This window comes from Rattus norvegicus, chromosome 3, assembly GCF_021556685.1.
Source record: "Rattus norvegicus strain SHRSP/BbbUtx chromosome 3, alternate assembly SHRSP_T2T, whole genome shotgun sequence".
Lineage (NCBI taxonomy): Eukaryota > Metazoa > Chordata > Mammalia > Rodentia > Muridae > Rattus > Rattus norvegicus.
In genome coordinates this window covers 136,009,870-136,034,573 of record NC_141536.1, presented here as the reverse complement: position 1 = coordinate 136,034,573, position 24,704 = coordinate 136,009,870, and the positions used below count along the sequence as shown (strand labels likewise).

The 24,704-nt window shown below is 41.7% G+C and overlaps 2 protein-coding genes across 4 annotated transcripts; both read right to left on the bottom strand.

Moving 5' to 3' along the window:
- Positions 1–5,878: 5,878 nt before the first annotated feature.
- On the bottom strand, positions 5,879–12,525 carry Cst8 (cystatin 8). 3 transcript variants are annotated; one of them, NM_019258.1, is given in 4 exon segments: positions 5,879–6,046; positions 6,740–6,853; positions 11,081–11,399; positions 12,410–12,515. In NM_019258.1, coding segments are annotated over 3 exon segments (429 nt in total). In that variant the 5' UTR covers positions 11,312–11,399; positions 12,410–12,515; the 3' UTR covers positions 5,879–5,962.
- Positions 12,526–18,239: 5,714 nt separating this feature from the next.
- On the bottom strand, positions 18,240–22,102 carry Cst12 (cystatin 12). Its single transcript, NM_153734.2, has 3 exons — positions 21,869–22,102; positions 19,202–19,312; positions 18,240–18,447 (listed from the first exon to the last, which is right to left on the bottom strand). Exons 1-3 carry the CDS (start codon positions 22,061–22,063, stop codon positions 18,367–18,369), a joined length of 387 nt encoding a protein of 128 aa, NP_714956.2. The 5' UTR covers positions 22,064–22,102; the 3' UTR covers positions 18,240–18,366.
- Positions 22,103–24,704: the final 2,602 nt, after the last annotated feature.

The window sequence follows — 24,704 nt, the reverse complement described above, 5'->3', positions numbered from 1 at the left end:
ATTCTTCTCAACCAGCTCTATAGAGCAGACTAGATTATATGATTTATAAACCCATCTGGACACAGAATACAATCATAGAACCCATCTTAACAATGGGGCAAATTCTCAGAACTCTATCTTTAGGTGATCTCATTGTTGTGTGAACATTCTAAAAAACCCGGGGTTTGTCAGTCCATTACCCATGTAGCCTCTTGGTACATGTCAATGATGAGGCAATCAGATGTGTGAGGTGACTGTCAGTGTCACAACGCAGGCCATTTTACCTAAATTTCCTTTTAACAAATGGGAGGCTCTGAAATGCAGAAACCTACTAAATGCAGAAACCAGTGGCAGTCATTCACTCCCATTATTGAGTATGCACAAGAACAGGGCCAGCATCAGTACAAACATGAGAACAATGAGTGTGTGGTGTTACAAGGTTCTGAAAAGCTATTATCACTAAACAGGAGAAAATTTTCAGCTTCATTAAAGTCAATAAAGAGACGACCATTTGACGTGGGGTCTACCGTATACATAAACATCTGTATGTGGTGCATGAATGAACTCTAGTTCATTTGTTCTTCTAGATAGACCCAAAATCTTGCTGCAGGTATTGCTGAGTTGAGAAAAATCCTTAGAAATGTTCGTTTTATCATGAATTTCCTTCACTGGAAAGAGGCAAGAGGGTCAGGAGGGATCCATGCTCTAGGACTTCAGAGCATTCTCTGACCTGCAGATTGGATCATCTCCCCATAAGGTCAATTTGCTCACCTTAGCTCTACAGGACAATGTACTGATCTGCAAAAAAATGCTATCCACCCATTTTTTACCAACAAAATGAGGCTGCAAGTGGATGTGTAGAGCCCCTCCAATCTGTCTGCTGAGGGCCCTGTTTAACATCAGCAAGTATGTAGTAATCTATGTTCACTGACTTCTGTGAGAGACCTGAAGTTTTTGGCCAGGAGGGCAAGCATGGTTGTAAAAACAAGGTGTACTGGTTCTGTCCATGATGAAGTAAATCTACCTGTCAGAAAATCTAGGGAGGGAATGTATCTGCCACTGCCACTGTATGGGGAGAGAAGAGGGCTGTGAAAAGAAAAGAGTATCTGCATGATTTCCCTCCAGTGACCACCTTTCTGACACCTGCCTCAGATTTGCATTCCTGGTAAGAATGATACAAGGGCATATGCTGTAGATATTCAACTGTGGAACACATTGGTCAGTACACTTCCCATCATCCAGCCAGAATCTTCTGTTCTTTAGCCAGAATCTTCTGTTCTTTGGCCAGAATCTTCTGTTCTTTGGCCAGAATCTTTACAAGTCTCAGTTTTGCCCTTGACCTTGCCCTACTTGTGCATTGTAAAACAAAATGAAACAAAAACAAAACAAAACAAAAACCACTATGTCACCTCAAGAATAAAAATGACTACAGAACAAACATTTCAACTTTGAATAGGACAAGGACTCCTGTTGCAATGGGAGGATGTAGCAGAAACCAAGATTTTTTTCCTGCCCACTCTGCCATCTGTCCCCATCACCTTGCCCAATTGCATCATTAACTCATGGATGCAAGTATACACAGATAGCTGTAACTCAGACTCAGAACCCCACCCTCACCTGAAGGGCACTAGAAGCTGTTCAGTACCCCAGAACTAGAGCTGTTCACTATACCCCTTTCCCAAGCCCCAGCTTCCCTACCTGGGCCAAGCATATATAATGCTCCTGAAAGATGTCGGAAAGTTCTGGGTGTTGAGGAACTTGGTCAAAAATCAGGAAGCTAGAAAAAGAATTGAGACCTTATCTCACACCTTATGAGCTAATTTTGGCCTGGCTTTTGAGGTATTTGAGACCTGAACACATGAAAATCCTGTGCTTGAGGTTCCCACAGAACCTTCCCACTGGTCAGTCTTAACTCTCATCACTTGGCCTGAATCATCCATCTTCTGTAGTCAGGATAGTCTTCCAGCAGCCACAAAGCCTGTGACCCACAACCTGACCTGCCTGTAAGATATGCTGGTCCAATTGTGTCTCAGAATGTGTGGGAATGGACAACCAATAACTGGTCTAACTTGAGGCCCATGCCATGAGAGGGAGTCCATGCCTGACACTTCCTAGATAGCCAGGATCTGTAAGCTGGAAGGCTCAGTGACCTGTGGTTGAACCAAACACAAGGGAAAAAGTCAATGAAATGATTCCTAACGCTTTGCTACTGTTCTATTGGGATCTGTGCTCAGCCCATCATCATCAGAGAGGCTTCCTCTAGCAGTTGATGAGAACAGAGACCCACAGCCAAACATTAGGTAGACCTCAGGGAACCCTGCAGAAGAAGGGGGGAAAGATTGTAGGGGCGAGACAGGTTGTGGATACCATGAGAACATGGCGAAGAAAGCGATAATCATGAAGCCTGCATGGGTCTGGGCTAGGCCCTCTGCATACATGCTGTTGTTTAGTCTGGAGATTTTTGTTAAGACTCCTAACAATGAGAATGAGGGTATCTCTCTTTTCCTGTTCCTGGTCTTTCTTTTCTTTTGCTGGGTTGCCTCATGAAGCCTCTATATAAGGGTGTATGCTTAGTCTCATGATCTTGTCATGAAAAGTTGGGTTAATTTCACTAGGAGGCCTGCTTTTTTCTGAAGGGAGCAGTGGATCTGGGGAGAAGGGAGGTGGAGGGGAACTTGGAGAGAAGCAGGGAAGGCTTCAGTTGGGATGTATTATATGAGACAAGAATAACTTTTTTTAAAAAGGGAAAAAAAGAAATTTGGCTAATGATATAGACAAAGAAAGTCAACAAAGCAATTTTGAAATTAAACAATTATTATAACCCAACTGACAGGATGTTGCTAGATTTTACAGAATAGCTGCAAGATATATACTATCAGAATATGGCACATTCTCAATCATAAATCAGGACCCCAAAATTATTCTCACGCAAGTTCTAAAAAAATCTAAACATCAATGGACAATTTCAACAAAATAGCCACTCTTTATTTTTTGAAGTATCCTGGTGATTTTGCAGCTGGGAGAAAGTTAATAGGTGAAATCAAAACCTTGTGAGATTGGGAATATTCCATGTGGTACCAGCAGATCCCATACAGACTGTAATGTTTATTAAGCAAACAGCAGAGGTTTGGAGTTCTGGTCTTTTGAATTCTGCCCTCTGTTGTCCTAGAGATCATTTCCATGATTTTAAGGTCTCCCAATACATTGTCTTTCCTTTGGTGACAATGCAAATTATTTTTATAATTACAATTATGAAGAATTACGTGTCTTTTTATATGTAATTCCCTGTTCTTCCTTGCTTACTGCCTCTAGCTCTGTATAGCATGTGGGTACATTTGAGACATTGGGCTACCATGTAATCTTCAGAGAAATACCTTAAACAGGCCATTCTTTAATAACCAGTGTAACTAAGTAAAATTTGATGTTAAAGAGAGGAGAAGTGGAGGGGAGTCTGTGAAGGACTGGGACGGGGAGCAGCATTTGGGATGTAAATAAATTAGTAAATGAATAAAAAAAAGATACTTAGATGCTTTTCTTTCTCTTTTCATCTTGATTTTTACTTCCTTGTCTATCTGTTTATTTTGCTGCCCTAGTAGTTGAGGAATAGAGACACAATGGTGATTCCCCTATAGCACCAACAGCAGGTGACTTCTTAGTACATGTGTCACATGTGCCCTAAAAATCACAGTAGCTTTTAAAACAGATTCTATTTCTACTCTTCTTTTATGGACCAAATTCTGAAGTGCATTGAACTTGAATCTGTCCACTGCAGACATATTAGAACAGAAACTGTTTTTATCATTACAAATTGTAGTATCTAAAAACATGTAACAGTTTTTCTAAAAAGCAAAATCCTATAAAAACAATAAGCAATTATCTCTATAAAATAATTATGGTAGAGATGTCTTTGTTCCTTGTTCTTTGGGCTGCATACTCTTTGAGTTCACCAACATTGGAGCAGTTCCTATGAATAACTTAGATTTCAGACTTCAGATTCCATGTTTATATTAAATGTAGGTAGGCAATTTCGTTTTGTAAATTTGGTTTTTATTTATTTATAAAGCAGAACTGAAAAACTGTTTCCTTTGAAGAAGGAAAGAAAAATACACTTTTATTATATTATTGTGTTATCATTATAGATACAATTTCTATTTCACAAACATCTCATGCCCTTCCTTGCTTATTCTCTGGTTTTTAAGATGAGAAAGTTTTCAGCCATCCATGGTAATGCTATTTAATGGAGACGTGGTCAGTTTCACAAAGCAGCTAATGAACCACATTACTGCTGTGGCAATGACAATCTTCTGGAATTTTCACTGTTGAATCTTTTAGTCAACTGAATCTGGATCTTTTTAAACTGCCAACATGGCTCAGCAAAATGTATTACCTGACTTATGATTGTACAATGGCAGTTTAAGAAGACAGAAATACTCAGACTGACCCTAGCAGACTGTAGCTCTGAATTCCTTTTTTATTTTAATTTTGCTTTATATCATATGTAGACATACCCTTCTCTCTGAATTTGAAAATATACATTTATATATATATATATATTAAATAAGTAACTTTGAAAAATTATCTACTATTTTTGAGATTATAAAATATTCATATCACACACACCCATTTCACTGCATATGCCCATCTTTGAACCTTTTCAAATTTATGGCCTTCTAAATTAATCGTTGTTATATATTTAGTAATATGTAAAAACACATACAAAAACATATAACAGTGTATGTAACTACCAAAAAAAGAAGAAGGAGGAGGAGGAAGAGGAGGAGGAGGAGGAAGAGGAAGAGGAGGAAGAGGAGGAGGAGGAAGAGGAGGAAGAGGAGGAAGAGGAGGAGGAGGAGGAGGAGGAGGAGAGAAGGATATAGATGTGTCACTCAAAACAGTGGGTTTCATCCCCATAACTACAGAAATGAAATAAAAATGAAAAGGACATTTAATTTTTTTAAATGGTGGTAAAATATAACACAAAATTTATCATCTTAACCAGTCAAGCAAAATAATGTTAACTTCGTTATGTCACAAAACTGAAAGTATTACCAATTAGAAATGTGGTTTTTTGGAGTTATTTTTATTTTCTGGTTATGAGTGTTTTGCCTACATACTTATGTGTGTGCACATGCATGGTCATGCTCAATGTGCAGCACTGCACATATAGTATCCATAGAAACCAAAAGAGGATGTTGAGGTGTTGAATTCTCTAGTACTGGAGTTCAGATGGTTTTGTGAGTTGCCATTGGGTTCTGGCAATCCAACTTAGGCCCTCCAAAAAAAAAAAGTAGCAAGTGCTCTTAATCACTGAGCCACCTATCCAACCTCAGTATGTTACTTTCTGCCAAGGAATTCTACCTCCTGCCATCACCCATGCTTACCCACTTCTATCTTTCCCGCTCCCTTTCTTCTGTCCTCACTCTCTGCGGAATTCTTTCTCCCCACACATGCACAAATACATTCAGACAACAGAGTTCACTTTTGTCTCTCACTTTCTCTTTCTGACCATTTCTCACATCAAAAGAAAGAACAAATGTCCTCCAATTCATAAATCACTGTCCGCCCCCAGGGATGGGCTGCTCCCCATGACACGATATCACACCTAGAACTCTTAGATAGAAAGAAGCCTCAGGTCCAGTGAGGCATCTACAAGAAATCTGTTGAACAATACTCACCAGGTTCAGGTCTCTGTAAGGGATTATTACTGAAAGAAAATAAACTCTTTCTTCCATTGGCCATGGAAAACAAGTGTAGTCCACATTCTGGTGGACCTTCAACCTGGCTGCAGCTGAGGATTTATCTTTGGCAACTGAGCAGAGCCCGTATTTTACCCCTTCCCTATATTATAAACCTAAGAAATAAAAAAGCAAGTGGACAGGAGCACACATGAGGAAAGTGTGTTGGTGACAGACTTGAACCAGATGTTGCTCTTTATTACAGAGAAAAGCAGACCCAGAAGGGGGAGGCGCACTCCAAGACACCCTTAGACATCTTTGCATTCTTTGCTCAACAGGTCGAACTCACCATTCCAGGGAAGTGCTCCTACCAGAAAGCTGCAACTTAATTTCTGAAAAAGACAGCAGCAAAGAACATCAGTAGCATGTCAAGAGAAAAGGAACTGCCCTGTTCTTAGGCATCAACCTAGGAATATGCTACAAGACATGTTACCAACTGTCCTAAAACTTCTAGGAGCCAAGCAGGAGATATAAACATAAAATAATCACAATCTACCAAGCAACAATAAATGACAAAGCAGATAGGTGACATGGCCTCAGGACATGCTGAGGGCGGACATATTTGTCCTTTCGGGTACCTAGTACTGCCTGGATGTGATAGCCCCTTTAAATCTTGAGTGTGCACAGAAAGCTTGAGATGCTGTCTGTTCTAGATATTGCCTAATCCTTAGCATTTGGAATAAGCCTGCTGCAGATAAATAGTACCTGTGCTCTAAGTGAGGATGGCTATCTCCCAACAGACTTCCTTCATACCTGCACAGCATGAGTGAGTCACCTCACCAGCTGGACTAGTCTCAGGACAGACTTTCAGAAAACATATTTCAATAGTTTCTCCTGCATCAAAAGTCCAGAGCTGAAGGGAGCCTTGGGGTTGGGAGTGACTTTGATGATATGCTGCATCTTCTAGGCTGATGGTGGCAAAGTGGGCTTTCTGGAACCCCACATGGCAGGCAATCCAGACCCCCTAGGAAGTCAGGGCAGCCTTGAAGTTTTGATAACCCTAGATGGGATTTGAAGTCACTTACCTTTTCCAGTTTGGGATTTTTTTGAGGGATGCAGTTTTCAGTATTGTTTAAAGGTTTTCTGCAATTGCTGCGGGAGATCTGAACATCAATGTGGTATTCCATGCGGTCTGTGATCTGTCAATAAACAATGGGGCAATTTGGGTTAAAAATGTTTTGAGAAATATGCAAATCCTTCTCTCTGTGACCTTTCTACTTTTCTCTCTCCACAGACATGTGGTCAGGGAAAGGACAGTGCCATTGCTGAATTCCATCGTTGCAAAGATTTGCATTATAGAATGGCACTTGAAGTGAAACACTGTTAAAAGCCACCTGAAGGCAGGTCCTTCTAAGGTCATCTCCTGTTTCAGAGTCTAGAACATAGGTTCCCAACCTGGGGGTCATAACCCATGTGAGGGTAAACTGACCCTTTCACAGGGGTTGCCTAAGACCATCACAAAACACCAATATTTACATTACAATTCATAGCAATAGCAAAATTATAGTTACAAAGTAGCAAATGAGGAACTGTATTAAAGGGTAACAGCATTAGAAAGGTTGAGAACTGCTGGTCTAGACCCAAAAAAGAGCAAGGCAGAAAGGGAAAGGCAGTTCCCAGAATCAGTCCCAATGAAGATAGCCCCTAGGCATAAGGGCCCAAGTCCTTTTCCCATATGCCCCATTCAGAGCTCTGTGAATTTTCCATGTTTGGAACCTCTCTGGACTACATCCCTCACTCCGGCTCAGCACAGGGGCTTTAGTGTGGGTTTAATGAAAGAAATGGATATCAACTCATTCATTAGTATTTGAATTCACCAGAGGTTCCTTCTGATGTTCATTTAAACCTCTGTGTTTGCTTTGAAAGGACTACAGAAGTTATTTGGATCTTTATCAGGTCTCTCTACAAACCTCTATTAGGTCAAATTTATTTTTGCTGTGCTCTAAACATTAGCAAAAGTGACTCTGGCCTGTGTTAGAGGAAAGAACCTGGCCACAAGATACCATCCCTGACACAGCTACACATTGGGTTTGGGAGTTAGTGATGGACTTGAGAAAGCTGACAATACTGTGGAACAGATAGTCTTGTTCATGAAATCCTTATCTGAAAATCTGAACTCATACTTACTCCAAAATATGAAACTTTTAAATAATCAACAGGATGCCATGAGTAGAAAATTTCACAAGTGACCTTATGGCACAGGTTTCAGTCATGATCCAAGTACACCCTCTAAACATTTATTTTATAGCCATAGATTAGCACAGCTCACAGCCTGGGCCCAAGACACTTCTGTCTACAGTGACTGAGAGCTAATACAGAGACCCATCAGTGTGCTGAGAATAAATCGTTCATCAGTACTCAGCCCTAAACAAGACGACTACATCACCCCTACAAAAGCTTAGGGAATGTCAAGGAAAACACAGAAAGAAAGTAGGAGCCAGAGGAAAGGGAGGAGTGTTGTGAAGTGTTATCTTCTGGATGTGACAGTCACAGCTATTGTACCCATGAACTCATAGCAGTCGTAGCTACCAGCACAAAGCCAACACAAGGCTAGGTCCATTCATATTCTGTCATGTAGAGCTCATAAGGTCCTACCGCTCCCTGGAGAGCTATGGGCAGTTAATGGCTAATGGAAGAGGAAGCATATTCCTCGGAGGTGTAACTTCTGCTAAGTTGTCTTTGCTCCAATAACTCTCCATCCTTGTTTATTCAGTAGGACCCAAGAACAAAAAGGGATGAAGATAGGAAGGGCATTGAAGGAGGAGCAAAAATGATAATGGGGGATACAATCAAAGTACATTATACACACATAGGGGGTTCTAAAACAATAAACAGAAAAAATTAATGCAAGCGTAGTAAAAATAGTGTGCAGTTACCTTCATGCTATGTGTATGAGATGTGTATGGACAATAAAGGCATTTGGTTTTCAATTTGGAACCTGTTTCCAAAATATCTTCTAACATGTGGACAAATATTACAAAATCCAAATGTCCTGAAATTCATCTTGTCCCCAGCATTTGAGGTAGGAGCGCCTCAATCTGTAATGGTTTTTTGCCAACTCTTAGCATGCTGGCTCTGCTAGCCTCAAGTTTTAAAGTCTCTGCAGAGGGGGAAGAACTCAGAGAATCCTCAGTCCTCGGTAAGGGTGTCACTCCCTTTTTATTTCCAAGGGCAAAAAGGCACAGAGAAAATGGGTGTGCATCTTGTAACTGATCCTGGTTTTTGAAAGAAAACAGTCAGCATTAGGGCTTGCATGACACGCCCATCAGGCTCACACATCTGCCATCTTTGCTAAGCCAGCCTGGAATAGTGAAGGCTTTCTTATTGCTGGCTACAAAGAAAGGAGAACTAAGCCAAGAGGCTAGACCATGCTGTCATGTGGACATCCTGGCTGTATCTTCACGACTTCTTTTTTAAAATAAGTTTACCGGGATGCTATTTTTAAAACTCAAATTTTGGAGCTTAGGACATAGCAAAAGATATGGGTGGATCGTCATGAAGATGCTTGGCTCAACCGCCAACACAACAATAATAACAATGACAGAGAAAGAAAAAGAACCTTGAAACTCAAATTTAATCACAAGGATCCTAAGGGCTTCCTAACTTAATATGTGTGTGTTCCTACATCAAGTTAAAAATCGTGATCCTCTCTTAAAGCCAGGCATGGCACTGTGCCATGCTGGAAGCCTCTCTGAAGGAGTCTAGAGTGCCTGGCTGCACTTTCCACCCTCTCATCCCTGATCCTTCCTGCTTTCCTCTCAAAGCAGATGCTATCAGTATTGTTCCCAATTACTGTTCCAGGTTCCTGTGGTTATTGCCTGAGACTTCCTGTTTCAAACAGGGACCAAGGGCTCCTGTAGCAGCTCTCAACCATGGACAAAAGGGAACTGGGAGATAAATAGCCCAATCACCCACAAGGTGGACCCTGCTCTGAGTGCACTCTGTATATCTTCCCAAGGTCAGGAAGACCAATTCTATCACTCTCATTAACTCACCCTTGTGTCAACCGCCTACTACTGCCCTGTCTCCCTTCTGCTCTACCTCTCCAGTGCCTCGTGGATGGCGTCCAAAATATACTACCAGATTTCAAATCCTACCATGGTTCTCTGTTTCTGGGAAGATGCACCTCCCAACAGCCTCCCCCACACCATTAACTCTTGCTCTGTCTTCAGGCCATATCTTCAGGGTCACCCTGGAAATTGACAGCTCTTTCCAACACTATGTACTAACATCATCTGGAAGAGTTGAACACCTACTGTCTCCTGGATTCCACTCAAAGACTCTCATTTTATTATATTTGGTGTGTTCAGGAGGGCATTTACACATTCTGTGGGGGGAAAGCATTGTCTAAGAGGAGTTCCCCTGGTGTGCTGCTCCTCTGTGCTGTACTACAGCACAGAATGACAGGTTTTCCTTTCCCGACTCCCTAAGGTCCGTGATGAGTGCTGTCCATTTCACCATCTCACCTCCAGTAGCTAAAACAAAATGGCTTCTTGAAGCTAATGAGAAACTTACTACTAATCAATGTATGCGTTGCCTAAACACCAATGAAAGGGAAGCAGTGGGCTGTGGTCTATGACCAGTCAGTAAAAGGTGCTGCACCAGCAGCATCACATCCTAGAAGTACAATGTTAATGACACATTTTTCTGAGGTAGAGAGGGCATAAGTTCTGACAACAGTGACCTGGTTGTTGAAAAACTTCTTCAACTCAGTCACATCATCAACTGATGCTGCTATTTTTAACTCCTGAAAGTCAACACTGAAGAAGCTTTCTACTACTAAACAGAGCAGTAAACATTGTGCTGAAAACTCCAGGAAGCACTGTGCCCATTGGATTTCACACGCACAGTGCTCCCTAGAGCTGGGCAGTGCATGGCATTGTGAAAAGAGACATGCCTTTATGATAAAACAAGAATATCTTTTCTTCTACTAAATGTACATTGGATTAAAACATTAGTGCACATAGCTCAGCAGCTAAAAGCACACACCACTCTTGAAGTGGAGCCGATTTCAGCTTCCAGAACCCATTCTGGTGACTCCCAACTGCTATAACTGTAGATTCAGGGGATCCAATGTCCTCTTCTGGACGGAACACACAACTCCCCACCCCAGCACACACATCCATGCACATAATTAAGAATAAATTTAAAAACTAAAAGTAAAGAAAATAGGACAGGCCAGTAGGAGTACAGCACATGTAGAAAGTACATGTGTACATATTGCTTTTGTCACCGTGAGTTTGTGCATAACAAGTCATACGTTTAGGATTGTACTGTCACCTTTTGTCTCATTTGTCTACTTTTGCAACCTGTCCTCCACCTTTGCCACGTTATGTAAACATGCTGCACAAATGGAACTTTCTTACCTGAAGTGTGGCATGGAGTGTCTTGTCCAGAAGGAAGAGGTATTTGTCCTCACTTCCTTTGTTGTATTCTTTCATGGCAAACCAAACACATTGCTTCACATTGGCATTGGAGATACTAATGGATCCAAAGTACCTCTGTGCCTTCACTTCATTCTTAGACTGATCCACATCAACTGCCAGGGCCGCTGGAATGATGAAGAAGATCAAGGAGAGCAACAAGGGTTTTGTCATGGTCCCTCAGTCAAAAGGTACAAGTGATGTCCTCCACGTCTCCTTGGGGCTTGAGCTGCAATGAAGCAGCCACTGTAGGTCTGTCAAACTAAATAGCAAGAGAAATAACTAAATACTAGAGAAAAGCTTTCTGAAGATTATGTGTAGGTCCAAGGGGATAACTCAGAGGGTTAAGACACGTGTTGTTGAATCTGAAGACTTGAATTGAATACCCGGGACCCACGTGTTGGAAGAAGAGAAACAGCTCCTGCAAACTGTCCTCTGACCTCCAAAAGTATGCTGTGACACATCATGTGATACATTACTCTCTCTCTCTCTCTCTCTCTCTCTCTCTCTCTCTCTCTCTCTCTCTCTCTCTCATATACAGAAGATATGCAAAAAATACATTTACTTAGAAACAGCAGAGCCTTACAAGGGGAAAATGTGTTCCTTAAGAAACAATGGTCACATTCAAGGAGACTGAGATAAATGTTTAAAGTTAAAATGAGGAGGATTTTATGAAATGAAGCCGTAGCTGCAAGAATCAGTAATGAAGGTAGCATCAGTCCAAGGTTAAATACACACTAGTGGGTAGCTGTCCTTGCAGGTTTATCTTCTGTGGAAGGTTGAATGGCTTTTGTACAAGATTATGGTCCTTGGAGAGTTTTTGAGAACTGTTTTTGTTCTCACGGCACATAGCACAAGGTCACTCTCAGCATCAGAGTCTCTGGCTTTATGTTTCATTTATATAATCTCGTTAAGGCACAACAAAATGATTCCATTTGATTCTGATACATTTTGCAGTTCAAGGATCTTACAAGAACTTACCTTCCCAGTATCAGCATAGCTGGGTTCAAGACATAACTCTTTGGGACACCTACATGAGCCATCTCTCTCCTTGTCAAAAAATGACCCTATCAATAGCAACCCCGATTAAAGAGACTCTGCCACTTGCCTTTGCCTCTTGCCTTCATTGTGGGTACAATCCACTCATCAAGAGAAACATCCCTTCAGGAAGAGCCTGATGTGTTTTCACATGGCTCAAGCCTGTTACTCTCTACTCTGTCCTGTAAAGTGGAACTATAAAAGGTGGTGTATCCCAGTGTTCTCTGGCCCTACCTTTCTGTGACTGTCCAACTTGCTCTTCCTGCTGGGCTCGTTCCTCACTCTGGCCACCCCAGCTTGTGGTTCTTCTGGGTCTCCAGCACTCTCAGTTCACATTTATGCCCTAGTCAGGCAGATATGTAAGTCCTGACCTGAAGCCCCAGCTCTACAGGGAGGTAATGCTTTGTGATGCAATATAGCACATGTGACCCCGCCTCATAGCAGCTCTTTTCATCTTCTGGCCTATAGCCATTGGGTCCAGGCTGTTCAGTGGGCTGGAGACAACAGGCAAGCACCTTCCACTTGGGGAAATCATGTGCCTACCTGTGTCTACCTCACTCTAACAAACAGCTGGTCCCTGGGCTCCTGTGCTTAAGCCATCAGCCTCTTCCTCCACTGTTCTACCAGAGCTGAGCCTGAGAGGGTGGAAGCAGGCTGCACATGTGTGACATTGTAGATGTCCAAAATTCATGTCTAGTAAATTCCTGGGTGTGATTACTTACCACCAATTGCAAAGATTGATAGCATTTTGGCCATAGAATATAGGTAGGTTATAAAACACTGGAGTATATACACCAGACTCTAAACACTCTACCACTGTGTTACTTGGTGATTTTCCATTCTCTGCTGTGGCCAACAGTAAAGTAGTAAGTGCTTCCTCAGTATCTGTGAGAACTCATGCAAAGAACTAGATGGGGAATTGTTTATAATAGCTGCATAGAGATGGGCATTTACTATTCATTACCAAATCTCTGAGTCACTGGAAATATATTCACGGTTTTTCTAATTTTACTCCATATAAAAAGCAAATGTGGGGCTGGAGAGCTCTCAAAAGTTGAGTAGTTGTTGCTCTTCTTGAAGACCCAGGTTGAATTCCCAGCATGCACATGGTAACTCACTACTGTAACACTAATCCTAGGGGATCCAATGCTATCTTCTGATTTTCTCAGGCACCAAGCACATAGGTGGTACAGAAACATCCATGCATGTAAAAGACTCAAACATGTAAAATAAAAAATTAATAAATCTTTAAGCCACTGAAGAACTTGGGGGAACCTTGGTGTGCCAGGTTTCATTTTACCAGTAAAATCAGAGAACCTTGAAGTAGAGTCAGAAAATGAGTGGTTTTTATGTTTCACCAGTGGTGCCAATGTGTTGCCAACTTTGAGAACTGGTAAAGTGCATTTAATATGCATCTAATTTTAGGGGTGTTGATATGAGACCAAAGTCCTGCAGACCCAAGCCAGACCAGATCACATTTTGAGAAGGGAGATAGTGAGTCGTGTCAATCCTCAACCTCTTACATTCAGCCTACTTAAACTTTCACAGTTGTCTATAACAGTTATTGACTTGATATCTTCGATGTTATTTGTATTATTTCCAAGGATAGGCATGATTTTCACAGTATGCCTTCTGCTGTTAATGTCTTAATCATTTTAGCCACTTTCCAAGTGTAGCCTTTGTTATTTTTTAATAACTTAATATTAAGAACCCATGGAGGAATTAATAATATAATTAATGTTACATTTTAAATATACTGAGTAGGTCTGTCATCCATCATCTGTCTGTCTTATTAATTTATCCATCTTTCCAATTTTTATCAGTATTTCCCATTAGAACTTTAATTTTTCAAAAATAACACTTAACTTACTTTTTAAATATTTTATCATGCATATGGTGTATTTTGATATTATCCACCTCCACTGTCTCCTTCAACTCCCCCGGAACCCACCAATTCATCTCTTTCTCAACTTCGTGCCACTTATCATCATCATTAGCAGCAGCAGCAGCAGCAGCAGCAGTAGCAGCAGCAGCAGCAGCAGCAGCAGCAGCAGCAGCAGCAGCAGCAGCAGCAGCAGCATTTTTATGTGGACAACTTTATCTACCTCAATTTTTGTAGCCTCTGTCATTTGTGACATTTTTAAAACTATTTGTAACTTAAAACAATAACTGATTTCTTTCACGTTTAAATAACAAGATTATCAATTATATGCTCAATATACTTTGAGATTGTAAAGTGGTACAATCGTTTTTGGAAAGCAACTTGACAAAATACTTAGAGCTCTTAAAATCATCCATGTTTTCAATATTTGTCTGAACAATACCAATTCAAGTCATGAAGCAAAAAAAAAGTTTTTTACCTTGAAAGGCATTCAATACAGCCTTGTATCCAACAATGGAAGCCTGGCAACCATCACTTCTACACACAAATTACCTATTTCCCTTTGTGGCAAGAGCAGTTATAATCTAGAGTCTAGATTATAGTTTAAATTCTGTACATTCAGCAAAACTCTGTAACACAATACAGTTGTTTACTCCAGTGTTCATGTTTAGCACAGAATCACTGGTCTCTGGATATACTTATCTTTCAGGTCCATTTTGTATCTTTGACTTATATTCATCCTACAGATCCATTTTGTATATTTGACTCAAAACTCTCCATTTTCTGCCTCCTCCCCTACTGCACATGTGTCTTGGTTACTTTTCTATTGCTATGACGAAGACCATATACCAAGGAAATTTATTATAGAAATCATTTAATTTGGGGGCTCGGGGATCCAGAGGGATAGAGTGCAGGAATCATCATAGCCAGAAATTTGGCAGTAAGATGGGGACATGACACTGGGGCAGTAACTGAGAGCTTAGAACATCTGATCCACAAACAGGAGGCAGAGAGAGGAAATAAGAGGGAATGAGAGAGATTGAGGGGAAGGAGAAAGGGAGAGAGAGATGAGCTTTCATAGAAACCTGTGGGGGCCATCTCATTCAAATCATCCACGTTTTCAATATCTGTCTCAACAATGCCAATTGGGTAACTACCATCTTATCACCTTTCCTTAGCATGGCTGTCCTTCCATCTATCTATGTTGTGGCAAATGGTACAATCTCTTTCTAAGGCTGAATACTATTCCTTTGTGTACATGGTACAACATTTTCTTGATCTATTGACTCATTCACAGACATTTCAATTATTTCCATCTCAGCTATTATGAATAATGCTTCAATGAGCAAGGAAGTGCAAGAACTTCAATAGGTAGTTATTTTATCTCCTTTGTGCACATATCCAGAGAAGTGATTTCAGTGGAAAACAGTTTCAAAGTTCCTAATAATGTTTAAAATAAAGCTACTGTACAACTGAAGCTGTTTCTTATGCAGCTGTGGCTGACTTTGTTCTTTTAATCTTAGAAAACATATCTCCAATATTTAATTTCTATCATTTTTACCACTCCTTTGAGGATTACTGTATTTTTATGTGATGGAGGATAGTTGCAGTGTTTATGTTCTTTATTTTCATTCCTAGCTCTCTTGAGATATTGTTGATAGCAATAATATACTTTTAGAGGGAAGATATTTTGTTGTAATCTTACATCATGAAATAACTATGTGAGGTGATATATACAACAGTGAAATAGAGTATTCATCACCTCAAATAGTTACTTTTTCTTGTAATAAAAACACCTTCAAATTTACTGTTAGTGGATTTCCACAAGCGAATAAATTATTACAATATGACCATCCTGAAAATTTGTACTTTTTGAACAACATATCCTGCCTTGTAATCTCTACCACTCCCTCTCGGTGTGGATTTGAGTTTTCATTAAATTCCATCTATGAGTTAGGTCTTGCTGTATTTGTTATTATATGTCTGTTCTATCTCTTCAGGATCCATCCACCCTGTCAAAAATGGCAGTATTTTCTTTTTTCATGACTAAAAAACATTTTGGTATTCATGGCACATAATCCCTTAAGCATTCATCTGTCATGAGCATTTAGGTTGTTCCCACATGTTGGCTACTAGGAGCAGTGCTGCCATGATTGTGGGAATGCAGATAGCCTTTGAACAAACTGATTTCATTACAAAGCTAAGTTGAGTTGATCAGAAGACAAGGGTGACAGATATAACATTAGAAGCCCTAGCAATGAGCCCTGAGCGCTGACTCAAGGAAGTTGACAAGATGATCTTGTTTTACATACTATGAAGGCTAGGATCAGTCAAATGGAGACCACAGACAAAACACTCCTTGTAATTAATTTGGTTTCTTGAATTCTTTGGAGAACCATCTTGCAACTTTACCTGTGAAAACCAAACAACAAATGTATTGTGTCCTGGGGACACAGAATCTACTTGATGTTTGTTTGTTTTGCTTTTTTACTGTAGTAGAGACAGATGTTTTGGTTAATCTTTCAGAGAAATGTAAAATGAACCACGGAGGATTTTGTGTATTGAAGCAGAATGCAATATGCATATCATGAAAACGAAGCAGGTCAGGAACGTTCCTGAAGTGAAATAGGAGTTGGGGAAATGTTCCTGCCTAAGAACAATGCTGATCAGAAGGACATTGGGTCCATGAACAAGAGCCATTGGGTCCATGGACAAGAGCTCTACCCTTCAAGTCTTAGGGCTCTTATAATAAGATTCCAGCTGTGCTGACCACATAGCTGTAACATAGTAATAGAAGCCAGATGTTGAGATGTTCTAAATCCTATACACATGTCAAAGGGCCAAAGCCAGCCACTGTGCTACATTCAAGGAGCTGCAGCGATAGTTCTAAAAACTTTGACCCATGAGCACTGTGACAAACTCACAGGAATGGGAAGGCCGAGAAAGAATTGATTCTTCTCCATAGATCAATGAAATTGAAATTCCAGAGGCCCAAGATAGAAAAGACCACTAGGCCTCCCGTTCTGAGTATTCTTCCAGATAATATTACCATCGCCTTCCCTTCTCTGTAGTGTTCCACCTCCCACTTGCCTATCTTTTGTCCTTCCAAAGCCATTCCCAGAATCTGAGGAAGTAGACTGCAGTATTTCTTGGCCTAAAAGCAAAACTGTGCCTCTCTTGGGGCAGTGAATGGTGCTGACAACCATAAAAGCCCATACTGGGACCTGGGTGAGAAACATGGAGTTCAGCGAATAGGTAAAAACACTGAGACTAATCTATCAGGAAAATGTTCTTGTCAGCAGCCACCAGTGTACACAGGGGTAGAATTTTATCATTGTTAATTCTAATCTAACACACACACACACACACACACACACACACACAGAGGGAGAGAGAGAGAGACAGACAGACAGACACACACACACACACACACACACACACACACACACACACACACGAGTCTGTCTCCAATCCTCTGCAGAAAGATCATCCACTGTGATTCAGCTGGCTGCTCCTAGTCAGCTCTGCCTTTCTTTTGAACATGTGAATGAGGGATGTGAAGGAAGGAAGGAAGGAAGGAAGGAAGGAAGGAAGGAAGGAAGGAAGGAAGGAAAGAAGGAAGGGAGGGAGGGAGAGAGGGAGGAAGGAAGGAAGAAAGAAAGGAAGGAAGGAAGAAAGAAACAAACAAAGAAACAAAGAAAGAAACAAAGGGAGAGAGAAAGAAAGAAAGAAAGAAGGAAACAAATAAACAAAGAAACAAAGGGAGAGAGAAACAAAGAAAGAAAGAAAGGAGGAAACAAAGAAACAAAGAAGCAAAGGGAGAGAGAAAAACAAAGAAAGAAAGAAAGAAAGGAGGAAACAAACAAAGAAACAAAGGGAGAGAGAAACAAAGAAACAAAGAAAGAAAGAAAGGAGGAAACAAAGAAACAAGCAAAGGGAGAGAGAAACAAAGAAAGAAAGAAAGAAAGAAAGAAAGAAAGAAAGAGAGAACTACATACAAATATGAGATGATAGAAAAATGAATGAATGAAAATTTGAAATAAACAGTGAACTACTTCATAAAATCTACTCCATACTCTGCACCTTCACATAGGGTGATAATATAGATTATAGAATCTCTATTGCTTGTCAGTGAGTGTGGCTTCTGTGGCAAACAGTCAATACAGAAAACTCTACATACTATTTAAGGACTCAAAATGGTTTGTAAGACTTTAATTGTGCTGGTACTAAAAAGACCCAAGGACACAGACAGTGACCCTCTAGAGGAAAGGAGCCTTCAGCTACAGGCACAGAAAGACCCTTGCCCCACTTAAGTCTGCACACAGGTGCTGTTCAAGATGGTGAACTCAGTGACCCATACTCTAGTCTCCACAATGTAAGTGCAGCGTACCTGAAAAAAAAAAAGGCACAAAGCATAAATTGGAAAAATGCAATGCATTAAAGCTATTTAGATTATAAAAACTATGTTTAAAAAAAACAAGAAAAGTTAAAACACAGTAACCTATAGCAAGACTCATGAAGCTCAAAGCTCTACAAGAACAAATAACAGAATTTGTAACAACTCCCCCACCTGAGCCCAGGATCTCCTGAAAAAGCACCTTGCTGGGGTAGTCGCTCATGTTAAGCATTCTGTCCTCACAGCTTCCCTGACACCTAGGGTGATAGGTGAACTTCTATCCCTTCCCAAGGGTCCTTAAAGACAGGGAAATGCTTGAGAAATTGTTTAGGAATTTCCCAAGAGAACAGCAGTACAAACTCACATGTCAGATATAGGACAAGGTTGTCACCAGGAACCACCCTTACCAGCCAGGAGCTAAAGGGAAAGGCTGAGCAAGCAGACAGACTAAAGCGTTCTCACTCCCCAAAAAGCAAACAGTGGAAGACTGGTAACTAAAAGGAGAACATGAACCCCTTGTTTTCCTGAACCTCAGAGGTCTCTGATGGCATAGGGCTGGAACCACAGGGAAGATTCCATCACCGATGGAGACCACGTGGGTGCCTGGAGGTTGCCTGTGGCCAGGCAGCTGGGATAGGAGCAGAAGACTGCCCCAGCCTTGAGAGGCAGGCTCTGTCTGCCTAAAAGAGTCCTTTCTGCATTCTTTCCCAAAAGATTGTCGATAGATGGGGTTGATTTAATCCCAAACCTTTTTCTCTCCTGGGCCTTCCTGCAATGGACAATTGTCAATGTCTTCATCATATTTCCCACAAAGTGTACGGCCCATCTCCAGGTCTACTAAATACTTCTGCGTATATTTCTGTCAAGAAGAAATTGCAAAACTGTTAGAAAATATTTAATTGGAAATAAGTGAGAGAACTCAATAGAAAAACAAGCAGAAAATGTAAAAGTTAAACAGACAGAAAATAAATAGCACAGAGCACTTACTATCTTGTTTCTCTGATTTGTGGGGGGGGGTAGGGTTTTTTTCTTTGTTGCTGTCATTTTGCCTTTTTAAGACAGTCAGTATAGTGCAAGATGACGTCTAACTTTCGATCTTACTGCTCCTCAGCCTCCCAAGTACTGGGGTTACAGGCATACTCTTCCACAGCCAGCCGTCTTTTAATCTACTTTTTTCAAAATTTCCTTTTAATTCTACACAAAAGATAATGTCCATTTATCTGGGGATATAGCTTAGTTGGGGAGTATGTGCTTGGCATGCTCAAAGCACAAAGTTTGATCCCCAGAGCTCCCAATGTCTATTAAGTACAATAGGGGAAACATTGAGTCTTCTTTCAGTCAATTTTCCCCTGGTAAATGCCCCATAGTTCTTAGTAACAGAGTAGCAACTATCCGGGGTACAACATATTCACACAATTAAATCCACAGCAGCCACACACAGGACACTATGACAATTATCAAATGTTCACCCAAGCAGTATCAGAGGTAACTGCTGAGTGACTCCTTGACCTAGAATAGGTGAGCCAATCTGTCATGAGCAGGTAGAACATATGTCTCACTCAGCAGACCTGGAAATTCTGGGGTCCAGGGGTTCAGGAATCTACACAGATGACAGCAATATGAACTCATGTCAAGCACAAGGCAATATTCTCATACTCACTACTAACCAACAACACACTTGAGCCAGACACACAACAACACCAATTACCCATTAACAGTCTCATACACATGCCTCAACTCATGCCAACGACACTGTCATACACTTATATCTGACACACACTAACAGCATACAGGTATTGTCTCATATATCTTTCCTACATAGTACACACAGTGAGTCAGGCTTGGGACCCCTGCCTGGAAGCAGCAGGAAGAATTCTAGTAAGGAGGAACACTATGGTTCAGAGCCCAAGATTGGAATCAGCTTTAAGAAGTGGAATCATCAAAGGTCAGGAAAGAAAGACCAGAGAGTATCGTATCCCTGGGCAATAGGGGGTATTCCCAGACCTTCAACTATAAAATTATGCCACAAATCTGTGACCTTCTGCAATTCTACCTGCCTCATGGATCTTCATGTGGGGGCCATGATGTGAGAAAGAAACATCATTCTATCCGAAGGAAGCCAATAGAAAGACTGGTCTCAGTGGTAACACTTCCCATCAATACATGATGATGTCATCTGAATTTATGCAGGCTTTAACAGCTTTATGAACACTTCCTTGAGGTCAGTCCCATGAGGCTACTTCAGAACTACAACAATGTTACATGTCAATTCAGATTGCTTCAGTCTTTCCTCAAATCCTCTTATTCTATTTCTGTTGTTGTTCGCTTGTTGATTTGATAGTATTCCTACCCCTTTGGCCCAGAAAAACACTTTATAGGGTCCCTCCTTGAACCTACTCACTTTTCAACCAGGCCAGCACACACATCTGCTCCAACTCCCACTTACTGGTGACCAAATCACCACTCTCTTCGTCTTGGTCTAAATAAAGGTTCTCGTCCAGAGGCTGTGTGGGCCACTACGCTTAGTAAGACTCGAGTGAAAGGTTTGGGAGTTCACCAGAGGAGCACTACCTAGTGGAATCCCAGTACTCCCAGCTTGGTATCCTGCCTCCTTGCTGCCACGCCTCTTCTGCACACCTACTCCTCAGTATTCCCCCTCACCTCAAATCATAGAGTCACAGTACCTCCTTCCAGGAGACTTGGATCTCCTGAGTATGCTTGCTTCATCCTCTTCTGTGAGTGTATCTGTGACAACTACACTTTCTACCCACCCAAAGAGTCATCACTTTCTTACCTTCTCCAGCTCCCATGATCCTGTTTCACCACATTCACTCTGCCTGGCCTCGTATTTTACTCATGGAATTGGAGCTAGCATAGTAGTGTGAAAGAGTGAGCCCCTGTCTAACTCCACAGCCAATTGCCTACACAAACGTCATCCCAGCAGTGATACTCATAACACCAGGAACCCAGTACACGTTCCCACCCTACTGAACAATGCCCAGTTCACCTGGCTCCCCAAAGGTACCTGTCATCACGTCACATTTGCTGCCAACTGTCTGCTGTGGGAAACCTTGTACTGCTAGTTCCGGTGCCACCTTCTCTCATCACCTGGCTCTCTACCGTTCTAACATCCCTCAGTACTGATTCGATTTCCTTCACCCGGAACTCAGATTGAGACATTGGTGCCTCCCTTCTCCCCTACTTTTTAGAGGCTACACTCACTTTAAAATAAGTCCAAAGTCTGGAGCTTTTTCTAGCACTAAATTAAGGGGTTTTTTTTAATTCTATCAAATAAAAGCCTTGGTTTTAACTTACTACAAACCCAGAGGTCCTCTAGTCCTGCCAGGTGTTGGAATGAATGCAGGCACCAGGCAGGAAGCAGGCTATTGCACCAGGCAGGAAGCAGGCTATTCACCTTACGAAGACTTCTCCGGACTCTCAGGAACTTGTAGGCAAAATCATCATTCTGGTTTTCATTGAAGTGGAACAGGACATGCTCCATAGACATGACAAAATCATTATCATTCTTGTCGATCTCTATAAACTTGAAGTTGCAATCATGAATCCCCAGCACAATGAGTGCCACGGGCAGGACCGACTTCCACAACATAGCTGTCCTTAGAATCCGCACCGAGAGCTGAGGATGCTCGAGTGGAGGGGTGGCGCAGCCGCAAATGGTAGTGCATCCCACACGGCCCTGCCCACCGGAGGCCCTGGAGTGCTAAGAGCCTCACTTTGACTAGGGCGTCTTGCCAATGGCATCTCTACTCCTCCACCTTGACCCATTCTTTGTCTAAAAGCCGAAGGCAGAAGAGGAGCCCACATTTTCAAGACCTTGGGGACATAAGCCACAGGCTCATGGGTATTATGCAACATATCCTCTGCTTGTACATCTCCCAGTCTGCTTCCCCCTACCCTCACCCACCCCCCACCCTGCCCATCCCTGATATGAACGGATGTGGAGTTCGGGATTATAAATCTAACCAATTTACCCTTACTACTCTGAATTTCAGAACCGGTGGGGTCACAAAAACTCTCATGAGGTAAGGTAGGGTCTTGCATATTTGGAATTAAAAAGCAGATGCCCATGGTCTTGGAGCCTCAGAGGACCCCAATGAGAGGGGTCAGAGTCACTACTGGGAGATCATCTTCTCTACCATATCGACCAATCTGGTGGTCAACCCATCACTCCTCTACTTCCTACCTGAGGCCCTGCCCCGTCTGTGCTTTGCAGCCCAGTGCCTAGGAGAATCAGAATGGCATGAAATGGGTCTGTAGAAATGAACACAAATGGCAGTCATGGGCCTAGAAGCTGATTGGACTCATAAAGGGGCATCTGCAGATATGCATCCACACCCACCTCTATCATTTGCCCCATGCCAGATTTCTCAGGAGAAATGCTCTACACTCTGTCTCACTTCTGGGACTACTGATGAGAAGTAAATGAGGCAAGGGGATGAATAAGCTAGAAACGCTCTGAAAATTGCCAGCATGGAAAAAAGAACTCATGCTCAAATGGTCCGCCATGCCTTGGGAGACCAAGACATTTAAACTTTGAAGGTTCAAAAAAAAAAAAAAGAAAAAGGAAAAAAAAAAGACCCAGAACCTAACCGTTGCCTTGGGGACAGTGTAGAGGCAGAACTATCGATCTGGCACCATGGAAAGGGACAGGACTGTGGACACGATTGAAAACCCCGTCCTAGAGCTTCCATGTGGGAGGAAATGATCTCTCAAGACAGCGTGAGGGTGAATGCTGTCTTAGTTAGGTTTCTATTGCCTTGATAAAGCAGCACGACAGAGAGCATTTTGAGGAGGAAAGGCCTTTATCTTACAGTTTGTAATCCAATATCCAGACAAGTCAGAGCAGGAACTCAAAGGCAGGAACTGACAAAGGGGCCATTGGTGAACACTGCTTACTGAGTTGCTCCTCATGGCTTCCTCAGTCTGTTTTCTTATACAACTAGAGAGCACCTAAAAGGGATGGTGCCACCTACAGAGGGCTGGGCCCTCCCACATCAATCATTAATCAAGAAAATGTCCTTCAGACTTCCTACAGGAAACGTAATGGAAGCGTTTTCTCCACCTAGGCTCCCCTTTTCAGCTAACTCCAGCTTGTGTCCAGTGGACAAAAACAAACAAGCAAAAGCAAAAATGATGATGGCCAGGGGGTCCTAAAAACAACGATATCCTTTTCCCCAGCAGACTTCAAAACATACCTAAGCCCTTTGCATCCCTACCAAAGTAGGCTTCTACGTCTGTTTACATCCATCCTTCCTAGTAGCAGACTCATCATATCTTACCATCATCTCTCTGAAGTCTCCAGGTCTGTATTGTGGTCCCTTCTCACTGAAGCTTGTGAGTTATCTGTCTTCTCCAAATTTATAATTAGTTTACCAAAGGTTAGCAACTGTTTTATCCCTAAGGAAGTGTTTGTTTTCTTTTATGTATTTTTGTTACAATCCACTACCCCTATACTGGGTTTTTTTTTTCTGAATTCAAACAAGAATTTAGGAAGAGGGAAGTCTTGATATAGAATCCAATATAATCATCTGCTGTCTTGTCTGCTCTCTGGAGTGCACACTCCCACATGTACAATATGTCTCTTGAAGGTCTATAGCAGCAGAATCCACTGATTTGTTACTTCAGAATGTATTGAGGGTTGGGAAGATGGTACAGCACTAGCCCCACCAGCGTAAGGATCTGAATTCAAATCCTCAGAGCCCACATGAATCTAAGGTGTGGAACTTTATATCAGCAATACCAGTGTTCCTATGACAGGATGGAAAGCAAAAACAGGACAATCCTGGGCAGCTCACTAGCCATTTAACCTGGCACACCAACCAGTAAGCAACAAAAGACAGCCTGTCTCAAAAAAGGTGCAAAGTGAACCCCAACACGCAAGGTTGTCCTTGGACCTCCATACATGTGCCATGGCACACACAAACCAGTGTTTACACACATGAACACACACACACATACACACCATATATTCAATGTTTTCTTTTCATTAAATAAATAAGAATGGGGCCCAGAAAGATGGATGGCTTGGTGATTGAGAGTGTGTACTGCCCTTCCAGAGGACTGAGTTTGGTTCCCAGCACCTATGCCAGTTAGCTCTGCAGGCACATGTACTCATATGTACATACTCACATTCAAACCAACCCACAGCCCCCAACACGCACACACAGCTTACACATGCATGAACACATGGACGTAAGCATACAGACAGAAACACATACGTAGCTTTAATA